The sequence below is a fragment of the Vigna umbellata genome, chromosome 1 (genome assembly GCF_029865625.1).
Source record: "Vigna umbellata cultivar VRB3 chromosome 1, Vumbellata_1.0, whole genome shotgun sequence".
NCBI classification, from domain to species: Eukaryota; Viridiplantae; Streptophyta; class Magnoliopsida; order Fabales; family Fabaceae; genus Vigna; species Vigna umbellata.
In genome coordinates this window covers 41340506-41357023 of record NC_142165.1, presented here as the reverse complement: position 1 = coordinate 41357023, position 16518 = coordinate 41340506, and the positions used below count along the sequence as shown (strand labels likewise).

The following is a 16518-nucleotide window of genomic DNA, read 5'->3' as shown; positions in this document are numbered from 1 at the left end:
ATTTTATTCTTCAATTAAAGGCGAACTCGGTTCGAGTTTGACTCACCAAGTGAAAAAAGTATTATTTGTAATTACAGTTGCAAATTCTTGATTTTTTTTTCAATGTTTGTAGGAGCTAAGAAAATACTAATTTTATTGATTTCTATCCTTATTAAGGAGCTAAGAAAAAAAAAATCGAATATAAAAAAGTGATGTTATCTAAAGTTCAAATAATATTTTTCCAAAAAATAAAATAAACTATTTATTTATACATTATGGTTAAATTTTGGATCAACCAGATTAAATATTATTGGATATATTTAATTTAATTTCAATGTTTTGTTTCTGTAAATTGTAAAATTAGTATATTTTTCATATTTACATAAGATTTCATTATTAATTTACATTTTCTTACTTTTATGATTATTTTAAAATAATTTATTAATCAATAAAAGGTCAAATAAGAACATTAAACGGTGTCGTTTAATTGCCCCTCTGAACAATTACGAATCATCTCCTGTAGTCTCTGTCTGCCCTAATTTCGCATGCACATCTATGTAGGAAAGAAAGATAAGGCATTATCATTTTGAAAACTTCACTGTACTTTAATCCAGTTTTCACATGGTTGCTCCTTCCTCAATCCATTCTATCAATACTTGAGATTCTTTTCTGGGTTTTCACTTTGACGAGTTCGTAGTTATTCTAGTGCTACCTCAATGTACACCAACATCTCCAAAGTCCAGGCATTTCCTTTTGCCGCTAAAATCTCTTCGCAACCCAAATGCTTCGCTTCACCCAACGCCTTAAGGTCCCTATCTTTACCGCTTGCTTATAATCAAAACCACATCTTAATGATCCCCACTTCACATAAATTTGGAACCTCGGAAGCGGGGAAGTTAGCAAATCCGTACGGCTTTATGGTACAAATTGCTAGAAGGTATTATAGGTCAAGAAGTGGCGAAAAACAACTTCCTTGGTTAGAAGTGGCTAATGAGGTTCAGGGAGAAGGTAAGGTGGTGGAGAAAGCAAAGATGACTAGGATTAGTGCCTCTATCCAGGAAGGTTCAGCAAAGAAGGTGAGTGCTAAGTCCTCTTGGGAACAATCCATTGAAAGGTTAGATAAAAGTCATAAAACAACAGTTCCAGAAATTAAGCCGAGATCAGCAACGGCTGCAACAGTTTCTATGAAAGGCGGTGCATCAGCAGCTGCTAGTAAGGAAAGGAAGAGTGGATTGGTTGAGAAGGCTGGAGAGCACAGGAGTGATTATGGCAAAAGGTATGTGAAGTATGATGATAGTGACGAGGAAGAAGTTGATGATGAAATGGGGGAGGAGATTGAGGATCCAAGGTGGGATAACATAAAGAATAGGTTCAAGGGGACGGTGGGGGCAAAAGTTGGAACGGAGAGACCCGAGTTTCGAAGATGGAATAAGCAGGAGAACTGGGGTAGAAAGACATGGAAAGAGGCCACTGAATCCACTGTGCCTAAGATTGTTGGTGAAGGGATTTATGGGGTTGGTCCTGTTTTGGCTGCATTGTCAGCTGATCGAAGGGAGTTCTATGCATTGTATGTTCAAGAAGGATTGGATTTGAGTAGCAATAATAGGAAGAAGAAGGACAAGAAAGGCTTTGAAAGAGTTCTAAAGATTGCTGAGAAGCTAGATTTGAGTGTAAAAGAAGCATCAAAACACGATCTGAATATGGTGGTTGATAACCGTCCTCATCAAGGTTTGGTTTTAGATGCTTCACCACTAGAGATGGTGAAAATAAAGGAACTGGACCCTGTTTCTGTTGATGAGGGGAAGGGTTCCCTTTGGATAGCTTTGGATGAGGTTACCGATCCACAGAATTTAGGGGCAATAATTAGGTCTTCATACTTTTTTGGAGCGACTGGGGTAGTTTTATGTGCCAAGAATTCAGCTCCATTGAGTGGTGTTGTGAGCAAAGCAAGTGCAGGCTCTCTTGAGTTAATGGAACTTAGATATTGCAAGAATATGATGCAATTCTTGGTGTCTTCAGCTGAAAATGGTTGGCGGGTTCTTGGGGGCTCTGTCTCCACCAAAGCTATTTCTTTGGATGAGGTTGTACCAGGTCCGCCTACTATTCTTGTTTTGGGCAGCGAGGGCACTGGTTTGAGACCATTGGTGGAGAGATCATGCACTCAGTTAGTTAGGATTCCTGGGAATATTCCTCTTGACCCAAATACTAGTGAATTGGATGGTGAAAGTAATGATTTGAATGCTCAGAGCTCTGGTAGAGAGTTTCTATCATTTTTGGCCGTGGAAAGCTTAAATGTTAGTGTTGCAGCAGGTGTACTTGTTCACCATTTAATTGGGAAGAAGTTAGTGGATTCATTGCCAGAGGACAATAAACAGGTTGTCGTGTCTGAGTGAGACGCATTGCCTCAATTTATTTAGTTCTATCTTACTTACTGTTTGCCGATGGATCACAGCTTTTGTTTCTTTGAATACAGTGTAATTTCTCCTTCTTTATCACTTGATTATGTATTCATATTATTATCATGTAAGAAAGTTGGTCTGTCCTGCCGTGGAGTCGGTTCACAATTTTGCCTGCAATATAACTTGAAGGCTAAATATAGTTTACATCATTATTCAAATGAAGGAGAATTGATCAATTAAATCAAAAGTCGAGGCTTCTGCTGCTTATCACATTGAAGTTGTATTAGTTTATAGTTGTGTTATTTTTAACTTGAATTATATTGTTTTGAGTTTCAGATGTGATTTTTTCATTATAAATCAAATTTGAAACAATTGAAAATTGAAAATTATGATTTATTTTTATTGTGGTTACTGTGTTCTCTGTGTTGAAGTTTATGAGTTGGCTGCTTCTTTCTCCTGAATTTTGCCCATTGTCTCCATATAACATGAAACCGGTGGCCTGCTTATACTCTTAACTTTAGCTGAATCCCTATGACTCCATGACAAGTGGCACCATCTAACGGAGTATAATTACTTTTACCTGTTCTTGTTGCTTTTTCTTTCTGGTTCTTGTTGAAGTTCTGAAGGACTTTTGGGTTAAACGTGTTATTACTTTCTGCATTGTTTGTAAAATGTATTACCCATTCTTGCAGAGTAAAGTTTCAGGCTCAACAACACCCACTGTTAGGCAACTGAGATCTTTTCAAACTGAAAATATCAAGAACAGAAATAGAGAATAGGAAACAAATAGTTTTTCTGTATTAAAATTAGTAGACGACTGTGCTAAAGAGCAATCCCTTTCTGAACCAAACACAACTTCTCAAGGACCAACTCAACAAATGTCTGACTAACGTCTACTATAACTCTTTGTCTTGAATAGACCTTTGGACTTGAATTACAGACTGGGCATCCTAACCCACACCTACAGTTTCTTACCTCTTCTTGTGGTTTGTGAGCTCAGTTCGTCCAGCATTAGAGCCACATGACATCAAGATCTTGTTTTGGCATATGTTAGGACTGTTGGAAAGGGGTAGTTAATTAGCATCTTTAGATCATTTGTAGGTAAAGGGAGTTACTGGAGGGAAAGGAATTGTTTCATATTTGTTATCATTTGTAAATAGACAATAATCTCTTTGGGATATGAGGAATCGTTGTGAAATGGAAACCTGATCTCTCTCCTTTGTTCTGTTGTGTTGCCATCAGTCAAGAAATGCTATCTTTCTTTTCTTTTCTCTACTTTCAGTTCCAGGTTGCGAACGGTCTCATTAATGAATGGCTAGGTTCCGAATATGATGAGTAATAACTGTTGCCATGCAGTTGCAGTTCCAGCAGATTGAACTTTATGATACACACTAGCATTGCGTTAAGGTTCTCCACTTAATGGTTTATCCTGAATTCTCTAAAGAAAATACCTTTTGTTTTGTACTTATACACACCGTATTTTAATCTTCCCTTGTATTTTAGATATTTATATTTTGGCAACCAAGAATTAATTTGTTTATTTCATACTCGTAAGATTTGTATTACCAGAAGCAGTATCACAATCATCTTTTTCAGTGTTATATTTAAGAAATTTATTATTTGTAAATAATAGATGCTTCTATTCTGGAAAGACAGTATGTAACATATAGGCATGATATAACTGGAGCATTACAATTTTCATTCGTGACCGTTATTATGCAAAGATCTTCTGCATGTCTTGAGCAAGGCACGACATGCCTTAGTTTACACTAAATAAATGTTAGAATATACAAAAATATCTTATCATATCCTATCACATTTTAAATTATCTTTTGGTTCAATTTCTCTGTTCATCTTTATCTCTTATGAATAGTTATCATCTTTCTTTATCTTAGTATGATTTCCTCCACATGTTTAGTTAGATTAATATACATTAGAGTTAGTATTATAAATTTAATGAATATATAAAAAATATTCTGAAATTGTGATATATTTCTATTAACATTAATTCAGTGATAGATTTCTCTCAATTCTTTCCTTTCCTCCACATGGTTATCTAGAGCAGTATGCGATGTCATCCTCTTTGTCTTACTGTTTTCAACTTCATTCTTTCTTAAAAAATAAAATTAATTTGTTTTATAGAACTTTCTCCCGAACTTATCTTACTTTCTGCAACTTTTTGCTTAATTTCGAATAGTTAAAATTGCTGTGTATCTTCTTCTCAGAAAGTTTGTATCTCCCTTTTTGGCTCCATGGTTGAACTCGCTTGCCTCTGTTCAAATCTGTGATAGCTTTGGACTTCAGGTTGAGTGTGTCTCCTTCAATAATATGTTTTTTTGTCTTTATTTTTACCCTAGCTATGTCCCATGGAGTGTTGTCGGTGTCCCAGTCTTTACTTCTTTGGATGTGACTTTAGGCTTTTACTTTGATGTTGTTTGTCTCTCGCTATTTTTTATATCTTATTTGGTCTTTGGATCTCTCTTGAATGTCTTTATGCTATGTTAGTTTAGTGCCTTAATGAGCACCCTTTCAGTCCATAAAGGATAATCTGGAAAGTAAAACTACTGCTTCACACCTGATCTCCCCTCTTGTTTGACACCCATGTTTGATTTGTTGTGTCCCTCTAGTTGTTCGGTGGCTGTGCAATATTTTTAGGTTGTTCTTTCCCTGACTTTTTTAGGACTTATTTGTTTTCTATTAGAAGGAGGGTTTTCTTTATAATAAGCTTTAAATTGAGTGTTAGAACCTGTGGAAATGTCTTTATTTTTTATTAGAATATCGTAGATGATTCTTCAGGATTAATGCTTTCTTTATATACCGGACTAATTACATATAACTTCATCATATCATGATCTACTCCTCTGATTTTCAAGGATTAAGTTTGATATTAACAAAGGTCACATGTTCTATGAATATACCAGATATATAGATACAGTGTGGTACATCTCAGTTAATAGCTAGTAGCAAGAATTGGATGCAGATAGAGAGATAGAGGAACTCTTATAATCTAATTACATATTATCATACAATAAAAAATTGTAAACTTCAATTAAGGGAAACAGATTGTACAATATGGTAAGAGTTGATCAAAATCATAAGGAAATTTCTCTCTGTCTGTCTGTCTGATACATACACATGCCCACAAAAATTATGGGGATAAGAGGAATAGGAACAAGATAACAAAGTTCACTGTGCAAGAGCCTCATCATTAAATAATATATGGACATAGCAGCAACACAGCGAAAAAACACTCTCCTATATGGCCCTTAAGATAAGGGGATTTTTTGTTTCTTTCCTTAAATTTCATTTGGTACTTATGTTTCCATAGTTTTTATCATCATCATCATATATATATATATATATATAAGCATTGCAATTTTAAGTGGTCAACAGCTTGTAATTCCTTGATATATCTTATTTTTGAAAGTTGAAGTGAATGCTCTTAATTTTTCAGAATCCCAACATAAAGTAGCAGAAAAACATTATTCCTACTAAAAGCATGGATGTCACATGATTTTCGAGTTAGTCTAAACTGAAATTCAAGTTTTATATTACCAAAAACATATTCTGGAGTTGTAGTGTTGACATTTTTGAAGTTGGACCTGTTGTACAGGCAATTATTTTTGGAACTTTTAATGTGAACACCCTTCTTCAATTAGAAATCAAAATTTGCTTCACTATTTATTTATTTATTTTATTTTGAAGGACTGAGCCACACATGAACAACAAATTATCAAATACTTATTTTCCTCTTTTCCTTCTGACAATTGGAATCACTATCTTATTTTAAAATATTTATCCTGTTTCACCTCTTAAATGAATAATGTCAAATGCCATTTTTCATTTGGAAGTAGTACTTCTGATAAGAGATTAATTTCTATCTTCTGAGTATAAATAATTATGGATGACAACGAAGTAATTATGCTCATTCCTCTTAATTTATATATATATTTCCTACTATGAGTTTCTACAACTTTGTTAGGTCAGAAAATAGTCTCAACCTTCATACTAAAAATTTTACTTGACAAGTTTTCAACCTTTATAATCAACTATACAGCTGCATGAATACTTATATGGTGCGCCAAAATATATATATTTGAATTGTTAATTTCCTGACTTAATATATATATATATATATATATATATATATATATATATATATTTCTTAACTTATATAACCTCTTAAAGTGTATCAAATTTTTAGTTGATAAAAAAATTTTATTCATAAAAGCAGACATACTTTAAACATAGAGATATTTTTAATATTTATTTTTAATTTAAAATAAAAAAAATAAAAAATTATTCAAATATCCTTAAAATTAGCAAACCTCACACACACACACACACACACACATATATATATATATATATATATATATATATATATATATATTGAATTTAAATTTATTTTATTTTACATTATTTATTTTTTAAATTTATTTTATAAAATAATTTAAATATGTTTAATCTGATTTTTATATTTAAATAAACTATTTAAATTATATGTAAAATAATATTTAATAATTAAATAATCTTAACAATTTAAAAAAGGGTTAAATATGTTTTTAGTCCCTAAACTATTGGTCGTTTCTGGTTTTCGTCCCTCTTTCAAAGTAAGGTACAATTTGGTCCTCATTTTTTTCGAAACGTTCGTTTTAGTTTTCGGAACTTTGTTTTAGTCCTCATTTTTTGCTAAATGAGGACCAAATTTTTAAACAGTGTTTACTTTTCGAGGACTAAAACGTTTCGAAAAAGAATGAGGGCGAAATTGTACCTTACTTTGAAAGAGGGACGAAAACCAGAAACGGCCAATAGTTTAGGGACTAAAAACATATTTAACCCTTTAAAAAAATATCAATAGATTTTCAATTAATATTAATGAAAATTACTTTTAGTTAAAGTGCACTAAGATATTTTCTATTGAAATAATTATTTTTAATTAATATTGTACAGAATTATTTTACAAGGCTGAACATATAAGTTATACTTTATTTATGATAAATAATTTATTTTTTGATACATTGCTATTTTTAACTATTGATATTCACTAAGAGTGTAAGTATATATATATATATATATATATATATATATATATATATATTAAAAGAGTAAAATTGACCCCTTTATAAAAAAAATTGAAATGAGTGATTGAGATGGAAAACATAAGAAAAACATATATTTTAATAAGTTTTTGTACAAGAGGATATTGAAAGTTATTTTAAGAAAATCTTGAAAGGTTGGATTACACACACACACACACACATATATATATATATATATATATATATATATATATATATATATATATATATATATATATATATATATGCAATTATTTATAGAATGAAGAATGGTAGATTGTTGGAGTTTGATTTTTGGCAATCATAAAGTTACAAAAAACACCATAGATTATGTTGTCAAAAAAATTGCAATGGACCACTTGATGAGTAGTTTTCCATTAGAACATCAAAAGCAATAGCTGGCAATGCCATGTGAATAAGGTGGGGCACTTACACATGCATTCCAAATCCCATCACTTTCTTCATTATCCTTATTCACTTCTTTCCTTCAATTTTTGCAAACTTCTCACTTATACAAATCATATAACATTATACACATTCTAATCAACATCCATGTTGCTTCTTTTAATTATTACTGTGCAACCTTTTACTTTGTTTTTCTATTTAATGCATGTTTCACGGATTTCTCACATGGGACACATCTCAACCAAATCACGATATTTCTTCTATTGTTTTCTTCTCAATTTGATATCAAACTCCTTCACGGCATTATCAAATTGTCTCATTGAAGGAACTGAGAGGAAACTGCCACCATTTTTTTAAAGATTAAGATCATCTCATATAAAAAACATCAACATCTGAACATAGTACATGTCAATACTTAGCAGAAATAGTAAGAACCTTTACACGTTATTTACCTCATAAAATATTCATCTCTTTATTGTTCATACAAAGTTGCATGAAGTGTAATAATGACCAAAAAGTGATGGGAGAAGACATGTACTGTGAAGTGATCAAATGACAAAGGAAAAAATGTTGCGTTGTGTGTACCAAAAGCGACATATGGAAAAAGATTCGGATCCTACGAAAGGCACCTTCCTTCTCATCAAACTTTGCAAGCTGCCATTCTTCTCTCAACCTATCAATAACCACCAATCCAACGGTCTGTTTCTCTTTTTTCTCACAGATTTAACACTGCACACCAACAAAATTTCAAATTATAAGAAAAACATATATTTCGTTTTCTTTTCTTTATATAGAACAGCACAAAGGTGTATAAAACAAAAATAGTGTTGTTTTTGGAAGAATATTCTCATTAAATGCTTCAATTATGTTTTCCTATCAGACAAGTTTGGTGAAGATAACTATGGGTTTCAATTTATTTTTTATGCTATTTAGTATTTGGATTCTCACATTGAATGACATCAGATTTGGCATCTAATCTGGTTTGATTAACTATTTTTTGACTGAGAAAAAAAATACTTCATTTGGTACTTATATTTTTAGGACTGTGAAGTTTTTTTCCTCAGCAAATACATTCTACTAATATCTTAAATTACCATCTATTTTTTATGGTAAAATTTATATTTTTTAGAAAAAATATGACTTTAAAATTTGAATTTTAAAAGCATATATAGATTTCCAACTTATGGTTGGACCTAATTAACTTGTTTTTAGTTTAGTTAACCTTGAGTTTGTTGACTGTTTTAAAAATAAAAAAGCAAATAAATCAAATTAATTTCAATTGGTGGACTTTTTTTTCCCTATTCCGAACTTAAATTGAACTCACCCGTAATATTTCTGTTTTTTTATTTGGAATTTTGTTTAAAAAGTTTTTTTTCTTTATTAAAATTTATATACCATACTTTTTATGAATTTTTTTAGTATACTAATATAATTTTTTTTTCTGTTTTTTAAATTTCTCTTCACATAGTGCATTCTTCAACTGTTCCTATTTAAAATGTTGTAATCTTTACATAATAATTGAGAAAGTTTTGTTTTTTTGGGTGAAATTGATAAAGCGAAAATACTCAAAGAAACTGGAAAAGGTAGAAAGCAACTTATAAGGTAACAGAATTAGGTGAAAAGAGAATATTTTTATGAAAAATAGATTACTAATTTTTTAAATAAATTAAATTTTAGTTTTTAAATTCTTCTAACTATACATTCATCTCATTTCCTATTATATCCTTAATATATATATATATATATATATATATATATATATATATATATATCTCCTGTTTCTTCTATAAATAATTATTAAACAAATAATTAAATTGGATATGTAGAAGATATTAAATATTTTCCACCAAACAAAAGAAAGATATTAAACGCAATTAATTTTCATTAATATTTGAAATTAAATAGTACTTTATATAACTAGGTTTGTAGAAGATAAAGAACAAAATATAGCATTAATATGCTAAAAATACCAGGTTGTATTAACAAATATTATTTGAAGGTGATGATGAAATTTTGAATTTAAAAAATCCTTAATTACGCAATAAGTGTTTAAATTGAATTGGAGCTTTTTTTGAGAGAGTTCCCTGAACTCCCTTGCAGCTTGTGTTTCTCTCTGTGTTGTTCATGTCCTTCTGAGGTAGAGAGAGACACCGTGAGCGTTTCCGTTCAGAGACAGACAGAAAAGAAAGTGTTCAGAAAGAAGAAAGCACAACAATGTCTTCCTTTGATTTGTTACTGTTTTCTCTGAGCAGGGTCTTGTGTAGTCCCATCGCGGTTTTCTTTCAGATCCAGGTTTTTCACTTATATCACTTTTTGATCTATCTCTGTTTAAAGCTCTTGATTTTGGGGGTGACTAATTTTGTCTCAATTATTGTTCAACTAATTCAGCATTTGTCTCTTGTTGGTGGGTAGATATTCTTTCCTTCCTAGCATTTCTTGGCTTCCAGGTTTTTGTGGGAACCAATATGAACTTGTTCCTCTTCATTCAGTATCTCTATGCGAGGGTTTTTCAGCTGAGTTATGATGGTTTTGGTACCGCACAAAATTGTGCTTTTTATGTTTTATTTGTTTGTGGTTACAAAGGGTCTGGGGAGGGAAAGTGGGTATGTCTGGATGACGTGCTTCCCAATGGCACTTGGTGAAACACGAGATAAAGCTCCTGTGTTGGTAATGATGCGTTTGATTTAAGCAATTGGGGCAATTTGCTAGTTCTTGAATTAAATTGAAGTTTCTTTTTTCTATGGGTTGTTGAAACCAATTTCTGCCTCCAGGAAGAGGATTGAATTCGTTTTGTGTTTTGTTTAAGTTTGAGAAAGTGACCTAGTTTAGCCTGGTAGGATATGGATGGAAGTCTCCAGTATTTATTTTTTATCTGTGAAATCTTTTTCACAAATTTTATTCTCGCCCAGAAATTTTGACAGTTGAGGTACCGGCATGTGTGTCATTTTTATTGATTTAGCATCCGGAATCCCTTTAGTTGGGATGTCTATATAGACTTTAAATTAACATTTAGAAACAGAAGAAACAATATAAATAATTGAGATAGAAAATTATGCATTGTTGAAAGGGATTTCCCTTGAGCTGCATTTCAAGCTCAGGTTGTAAAATTGCATGTTTGTTGAATGAAATGGAAATAATAAAGGAGGTAATGGAACCTTAAGTTTCAGAATATGGGCTATGTGTATTTGTGGCAGTTTTAAGTATGGCAATATAACTCTTGCATTTCAATATTGAATGATAATTATCTATGTTTCCTTAAATTGAAATCTCGCTTTGTTTTCTCCACCGTTTTTTTTAAGAGAACATTGCATTAAAACCTGAATTTTATGTTTGCTCTGCAGGGGTGTATGATTTGCTTAACACTTGCTCTTGGGTGGGCCTGTGCTGCTTATGTGAGGTAGTCACTGATATAAATCAACTAGGAAACACTTTCATTTCATTGAGAAATTTACAGTTTTTTTCCCCCACTCACAGGAACAGAGAGATCAAACAAATGAAGGATTGTATGAAGAATGGCAATAGCTTTTCTTTCCTTTCTCATGACATTAACGAACTTGAGCACTCCTACCAACTCAATCTTCCAAGAGTAACTGTGATTATGCCCCTAAAAGGGTTTGGAGAACATAATCTCCATAACTGGAGGAGTCAGGTGATAACTTATATGACATGTCCCTGGAATTTATTTGAGGTTTCCAATATTTTGGTTTCTGTGCAGTGCCTTTTTGGTTCTTTCACAAGTAATAGTAATACACTAGAAATAGGAAAGTTGGAATATAATTCGATCTTGTATGATTTATGTATTTCACACACTTTCTCTTGCATTTTCCTAAATTTGTAATTTAAATGGTATGATCTATTGTCATTGTAGTCATACTATTAGTTATTCAGTTTTGTTGCAAAGTAAATAATAATTGGTTGTAATTGTGAACAACTGTTGTCCACTTTCTTTAATATCTGATTCTGTTCATTTTAAACACAGATAACATCTCTATATGGTGGTCCTATTGAATTTCTTTTTGTGGTAGAAAGTATCGAGGATCCTGCTTACCATGCTGTATCAAGGCTAATAGCAGAATTTGAGGTATAAATAAGCTCACAAGTTATTCTCTCATGTTTTTCATTTTATTTCCACTTTCATGTCTTTCATTATTTGCGTTTAAGTTTTGCCGCTCACACTTCTTAGTCTTTTCAATTAATTGCTTTGCCCTGTTGGAGTTAGTTTTTTCTGTTTTGGACTGTCTCCATTACCTTGTCTGTGTCTCATTCACGCTAAATACATGCCTATTTGATATATGCAGGATCATGTTGATGCTAAGGTTGTTGTAGCTGATTTGTCAACAACTTGTAGTCAAAAAATTCACAATCAATTGGTATGGAATTTTGTTGACATATATTTTTGATAGTTTTTTCAAATACTAAGTGTTGCCTTGGGGCCATGCTATATACGGAACGTAATCCTATCTTCCTTGTATTTTGTGGAAGTCAATCTGAATCTATGTTGAAAATGATGATCTTGGATCTTAGAAAGCACTTCTCTATATGTAACACTAACTAGGCAAATACATATGTGAAAGACCAGGGTTAACTCGTAGAAATCCCACATTGAAAATTGGTTCATGTGCATCCTTGTTGATTTCCTAGATTGTCCTTGCTAGATGTATTTTACCAATCACACGTGTGTTGAGTGGTCTTAACACCTGTGCAGGTTGGAGTGGAGACAATGCATAAAGATAGCAAGTATGTATTGTTTTTGGATGATGATGTTAGGTTACATCCTGGATCAATTGGAGCACTCACTCGTGAGATGGAGAAGAACCCTGAGGTCTAACTTAAATTTGTTTATTGTGGTTCTTTTCTAAAGGATTAATTATAACTATTGTGGTTTCACTTCCCTGAATTAATTTATTATGGTCTTAATTCTTTGATGCTTAGCAGATATTTATTCAAACGGGATACCCTCTTGATCTGCCATCTGGAAGCCTGGGGAGTTACTGCATCTATGAATACCATATGGTACACAACTTCCTCTGGATTTATATCTCCAATCTCTGCAGCACATGTCTGTGTATAAGATTGAGTTTTCTTTTATTTTCCTTTTGTTATAAAGTGTACAAGTCCTACAAATGAAACTCAGCTAATTGAATGTTACTCAAGTTTCAGGATTTATTGGATAACTTTTAGTTTGGATTTTTTGTAAATCCTAATATTTGACGAGATTTAGTTATAATAATTCCACTCTTTTGCTCCTAATGTGCTTTTATTTTATTTCACAGCCTTGTTCAATGGGCTTTGCCACTGGTGGAAAAACATTCTTTTTGTGGGGAGGGTGCATGATGGCAAGTAGCTTTTACTGTTCTTTTTTACTCAGTTGATGCTTTGAAGAAACTATGTTCTAACTATTTAGCTTTTTTTTTTCTTTCAGATGCATGCTGATGACTTTAGGCAAGATCGTTATGGTGTAGTCTCAGGACTTAAAGATGGTGGATATTCTGATGATATGACTCTTGCAGCCATATCCGGTTAATCTTTGGTTCTCTTATCTTTTTGTTTATGTTCACTTTGTCATTGTATACAACTACTTTATCTGTATCATTCATTGAAAATAATGATTAGTTGAAGATTGATCCACGAAGAAGCTAATTCCTTATAGATTTGGCAATCCTATGAACAATTTCTTCTTGTTTATGTGCATCTTGCAGAAAAATGACATTGAATGATAGTAGTTTTCTTTTGGGTAATGTTGTTTTCATTAAACTATTATTGTGCAAGAGACTGCTCCACACACTCACATACATATATGACATCGTTTTTTTGGCAATGTAATAGGCTCTTACTCATTCCATTTGGATAGACTAACCTTTTATGGTACATATTTAATGTTTTTTTCCTATCATTTCATTCCTATTTATTGAGTGAGTTCATTGCTATTGAATTTATACAGATAAGTTGGAAAATAATGAGAAAAGAGAACATGTATGTGTGTGTATTTCATTTACAGATGTTAATGTTTTGTACTAACCACTAATAGTCCTACTTATACTGATAATATAGGCCAAAATAGTACCGTTGTGAATTTTGTTATACCCCTACTTAATAAGTCAACTAAACAAAGGAGTCATCTAAAAGAATAAGAATCTTAATATTCTAACAAGTATTACAATTTATTATACAGGGGCTCACAAAAGGCTCATTACTTCTCCCCCTGTTGCTGTGTTTCCTCATCCCCTTGCAAGTGATCTTAATTTTGGAAGGTTTGTGATTATTTCTCATCTTAAATTGTGTTTCTTTGCATTTTTGATGATTTACTTTCTTTTTAACGTTTGTAGATATTGGAATTACTTGAGGAAGCAAACATTTGTTTTGGAGTCCTACACAACAAATGTTAACTGGATAATGAATCGTGCATTGTTTACCACACACTGTTATTTATCATGGGGATTTGTAGCACCATATGTTATGGCGATGATTCATGTTGCAGCAGCCTTAAGATTTTACAATAAAGAGTTCTTTCCTGAAGAAATTACCTACAGTTCTGGTGGTGAGCACACTACTTTTCCTTTCTAGGTATGTTGTTAGTGTGTGGATTAATGGATAAAAAATGACAGGATTATGATGCTGAAACAGGATTATTGTTCAACTTATATGCAGTTTTAGAAGCTCTCTATTCATGAGTATTTGTGTGATTTTTTCGTCTTACATGATTTCATAAATACTTGTTATTATATAAGTTTATTGGAATTTTATTTATGTTAAGGGTCATTACCTTCTGTGGAATATTATATAAACTGATAACTGCTATCAATATGGTTTGGATTATCTTTTTTAATAACGCAATGGGATGACATGAAATTCAATCCAGCCATAACATTCTATTCCCATTGTTATATGCTACATTTCCACTGGTGCTATTTCTGTATTTGCCATGAATAGATGGGGCTGTAGGAAAACATAAATGGGGTGTACTGCATTATTGTGAGATAAACTTTTTCCCATGAAACTTTACATTTTCAGTTCTTGTGTTTTTATAAGTACCTTTTTCCCAGGGTTGTTATTGGTGACCATCCTAGCCATATGCACTCTTGTTGAACTTCTTTCAATGTGGAACTTGACGCGGATAGAAGTCCAGCTGTGCAACATGTTGTCTCCGGAGGCGCCACAACTCTCCCTCGCATCTTATAATTGGTGTCTTGTGAGTATTTTCGTCTTGCCTGTTTTTTATGTGGACAAATTTGACAGGCATTGTTTATCATTGATGTCTTGTACATTTTTACTGTAAAGTTGAGTTCTTCTGAGTAAATCTTTATGTATCAACCTTGTATTCCAATTTTATAGCTAACGATGATATTCAAGGGGAGGAGAACGATGCAGTATTTAATGACTCCTCATATTCTAAAATTTGATAAAACAACAAACATAAATTTTGAGTCCAATCAAACATTGCAAGCACAAAGAATTGACGTGGGTCAGCCACTGGCATAAACACGTTGAACTATGGTATATAAAATTGAGAAAGTAATGCATGGACTTGTGAGTATATGTTGGAAAAATTTATATTTGGGGATGATTATGAATGTAGTATTATGATACAAAGGGTGTTAAATATCAAACAAGCCTGCTACTAGTTGGTAAAGTTAGAAAGTGACTTCTTTTGAACAGGTGTTCATTGCAATGCTGGTGGATAACTTCCTATATCCCGTATCTGCCTTCCGCTCTCATTTTTCTCAATCTATCAACTGGTCTGGTATTCGGTACTATTTGAAAGATGGGAAAATTAGCAAGGTAAGATGGTTGTTGATGCTTTATGTAATCTGTGATTTCCTTATTAGGCCAGTGCAGGGGTGCCTAGCTTTTATAAGACCAGATTAACTCTAACAGCTGTTTCCTTAACCAAAATATATTCCTTTTTTTGGTATGTTATGCAGATTGAAAGAACTCAAAGAAGCAAGGATATGGGTCCAGTTTTCACAGATTTGGGAGGAAAACATTTATACGGAAAGAAAGGGATGCCTACTAGAGGATCATTCCTGAGTTCTTTGTCCAGAAGTTTGGCACAATGGCATCAACCCAAGAAATTTGATAACTAGGAAACCTTCTCTTCTCTCAATTTCCTTGCCTCACTCGGGAAGCTTGGGTGTTGATAGATCACATTGGTCTCAATTATTGTTTGGTGCATTCATGATTGATTGTTTTAGTGTGGTAGGAATTCCAGTTCCATTTTTTCATTGTCCATTCAATCCATATGATTTTTTTATAGCCCAGGCCTTCTCCCTTAGGGTTGATTTTGTAATTGTAACGGTTCGGTGATTGATTTATGTAATACAGTGATCAAGAATTGCAGAATTATATAGGTAGCCATTTACATCCACATCCAGACAATGGGTAAGAAAAACATCTAGTTTATTCTTTTTATTGATTCATTAATTTAACTTTTATTTTTACTGTGGAATGATTACATGAAGTGTTTTAAAATTAATAAATAACTCAACAAAATATGAGTAAAAGAGAATGAAATTAAAAAGGTTTAAATTCCTTTTTTACATAATTACAAAAAGAAAAACATTACAAAACATGTTATTCCTACAACAACGCTTCTATTCGTGTCACCAAAGAGAACTGTTGCATTAGATTGCAATATCATTGGCATGGTTTTAAGC

General features: G+C 32.3%; 2 protein-coding genes across 2 annotated transcripts; both read left to right on the top strand.

Moving 5' to 3' along the window:
- Positions 1 to 473: 473 nt before the first annotated feature.
- LOC124820906 (uncharacterized) lies at positions 474 to 3587 on the top strand. Its single transcript, XM_088103131.1, has 2 exons — positions 474 to 2354; positions 3071 to 3587. Exons 1-2 carry the CDS (start codon positions 696 to 698, stop codon positions 3155 to 3157), a joined length of 1746 nt encoding a protein of 581 aa, XP_087959257.1. The 5' UTR covers positions 474 to 695; the 3' UTR covers positions 3158 to 3587.
- Positions 3588 to 9935: 6348 nt separating this feature from the next.
- On the top strand, positions 9936 to 16229 carry LOC148205384 (uncharacterized). The gene is made up of 14 exons (XM_088103127.1): positions 9936 to 10156; positions 11206 to 11261; positions 11339 to 11513; positions 11844 to 11945; positions 12163 to 12234; positions 12570 to 12686; positions 12800 to 12877; positions 13138 to 13200; positions 13287 to 13383; positions 14037 to 14115; positions 14191 to 14402; positions 14908 to 15053; positions 15521 to 15643; positions 15787 to 16229. The coding sequence occupies exons 1-14, from the start codon at positions 10079 to 10081 to the stop codon at positions 15946 to 15948; spliced, it is 1560 nt and encodes a 519-aa protein (XP_087959253.1). The 5' UTR covers positions 9936 to 10078; the 3' UTR covers positions 15949 to 16229.
- The last annotated feature ends 289 nt before the right edge of the window (positions 16230 to 16518 follow it).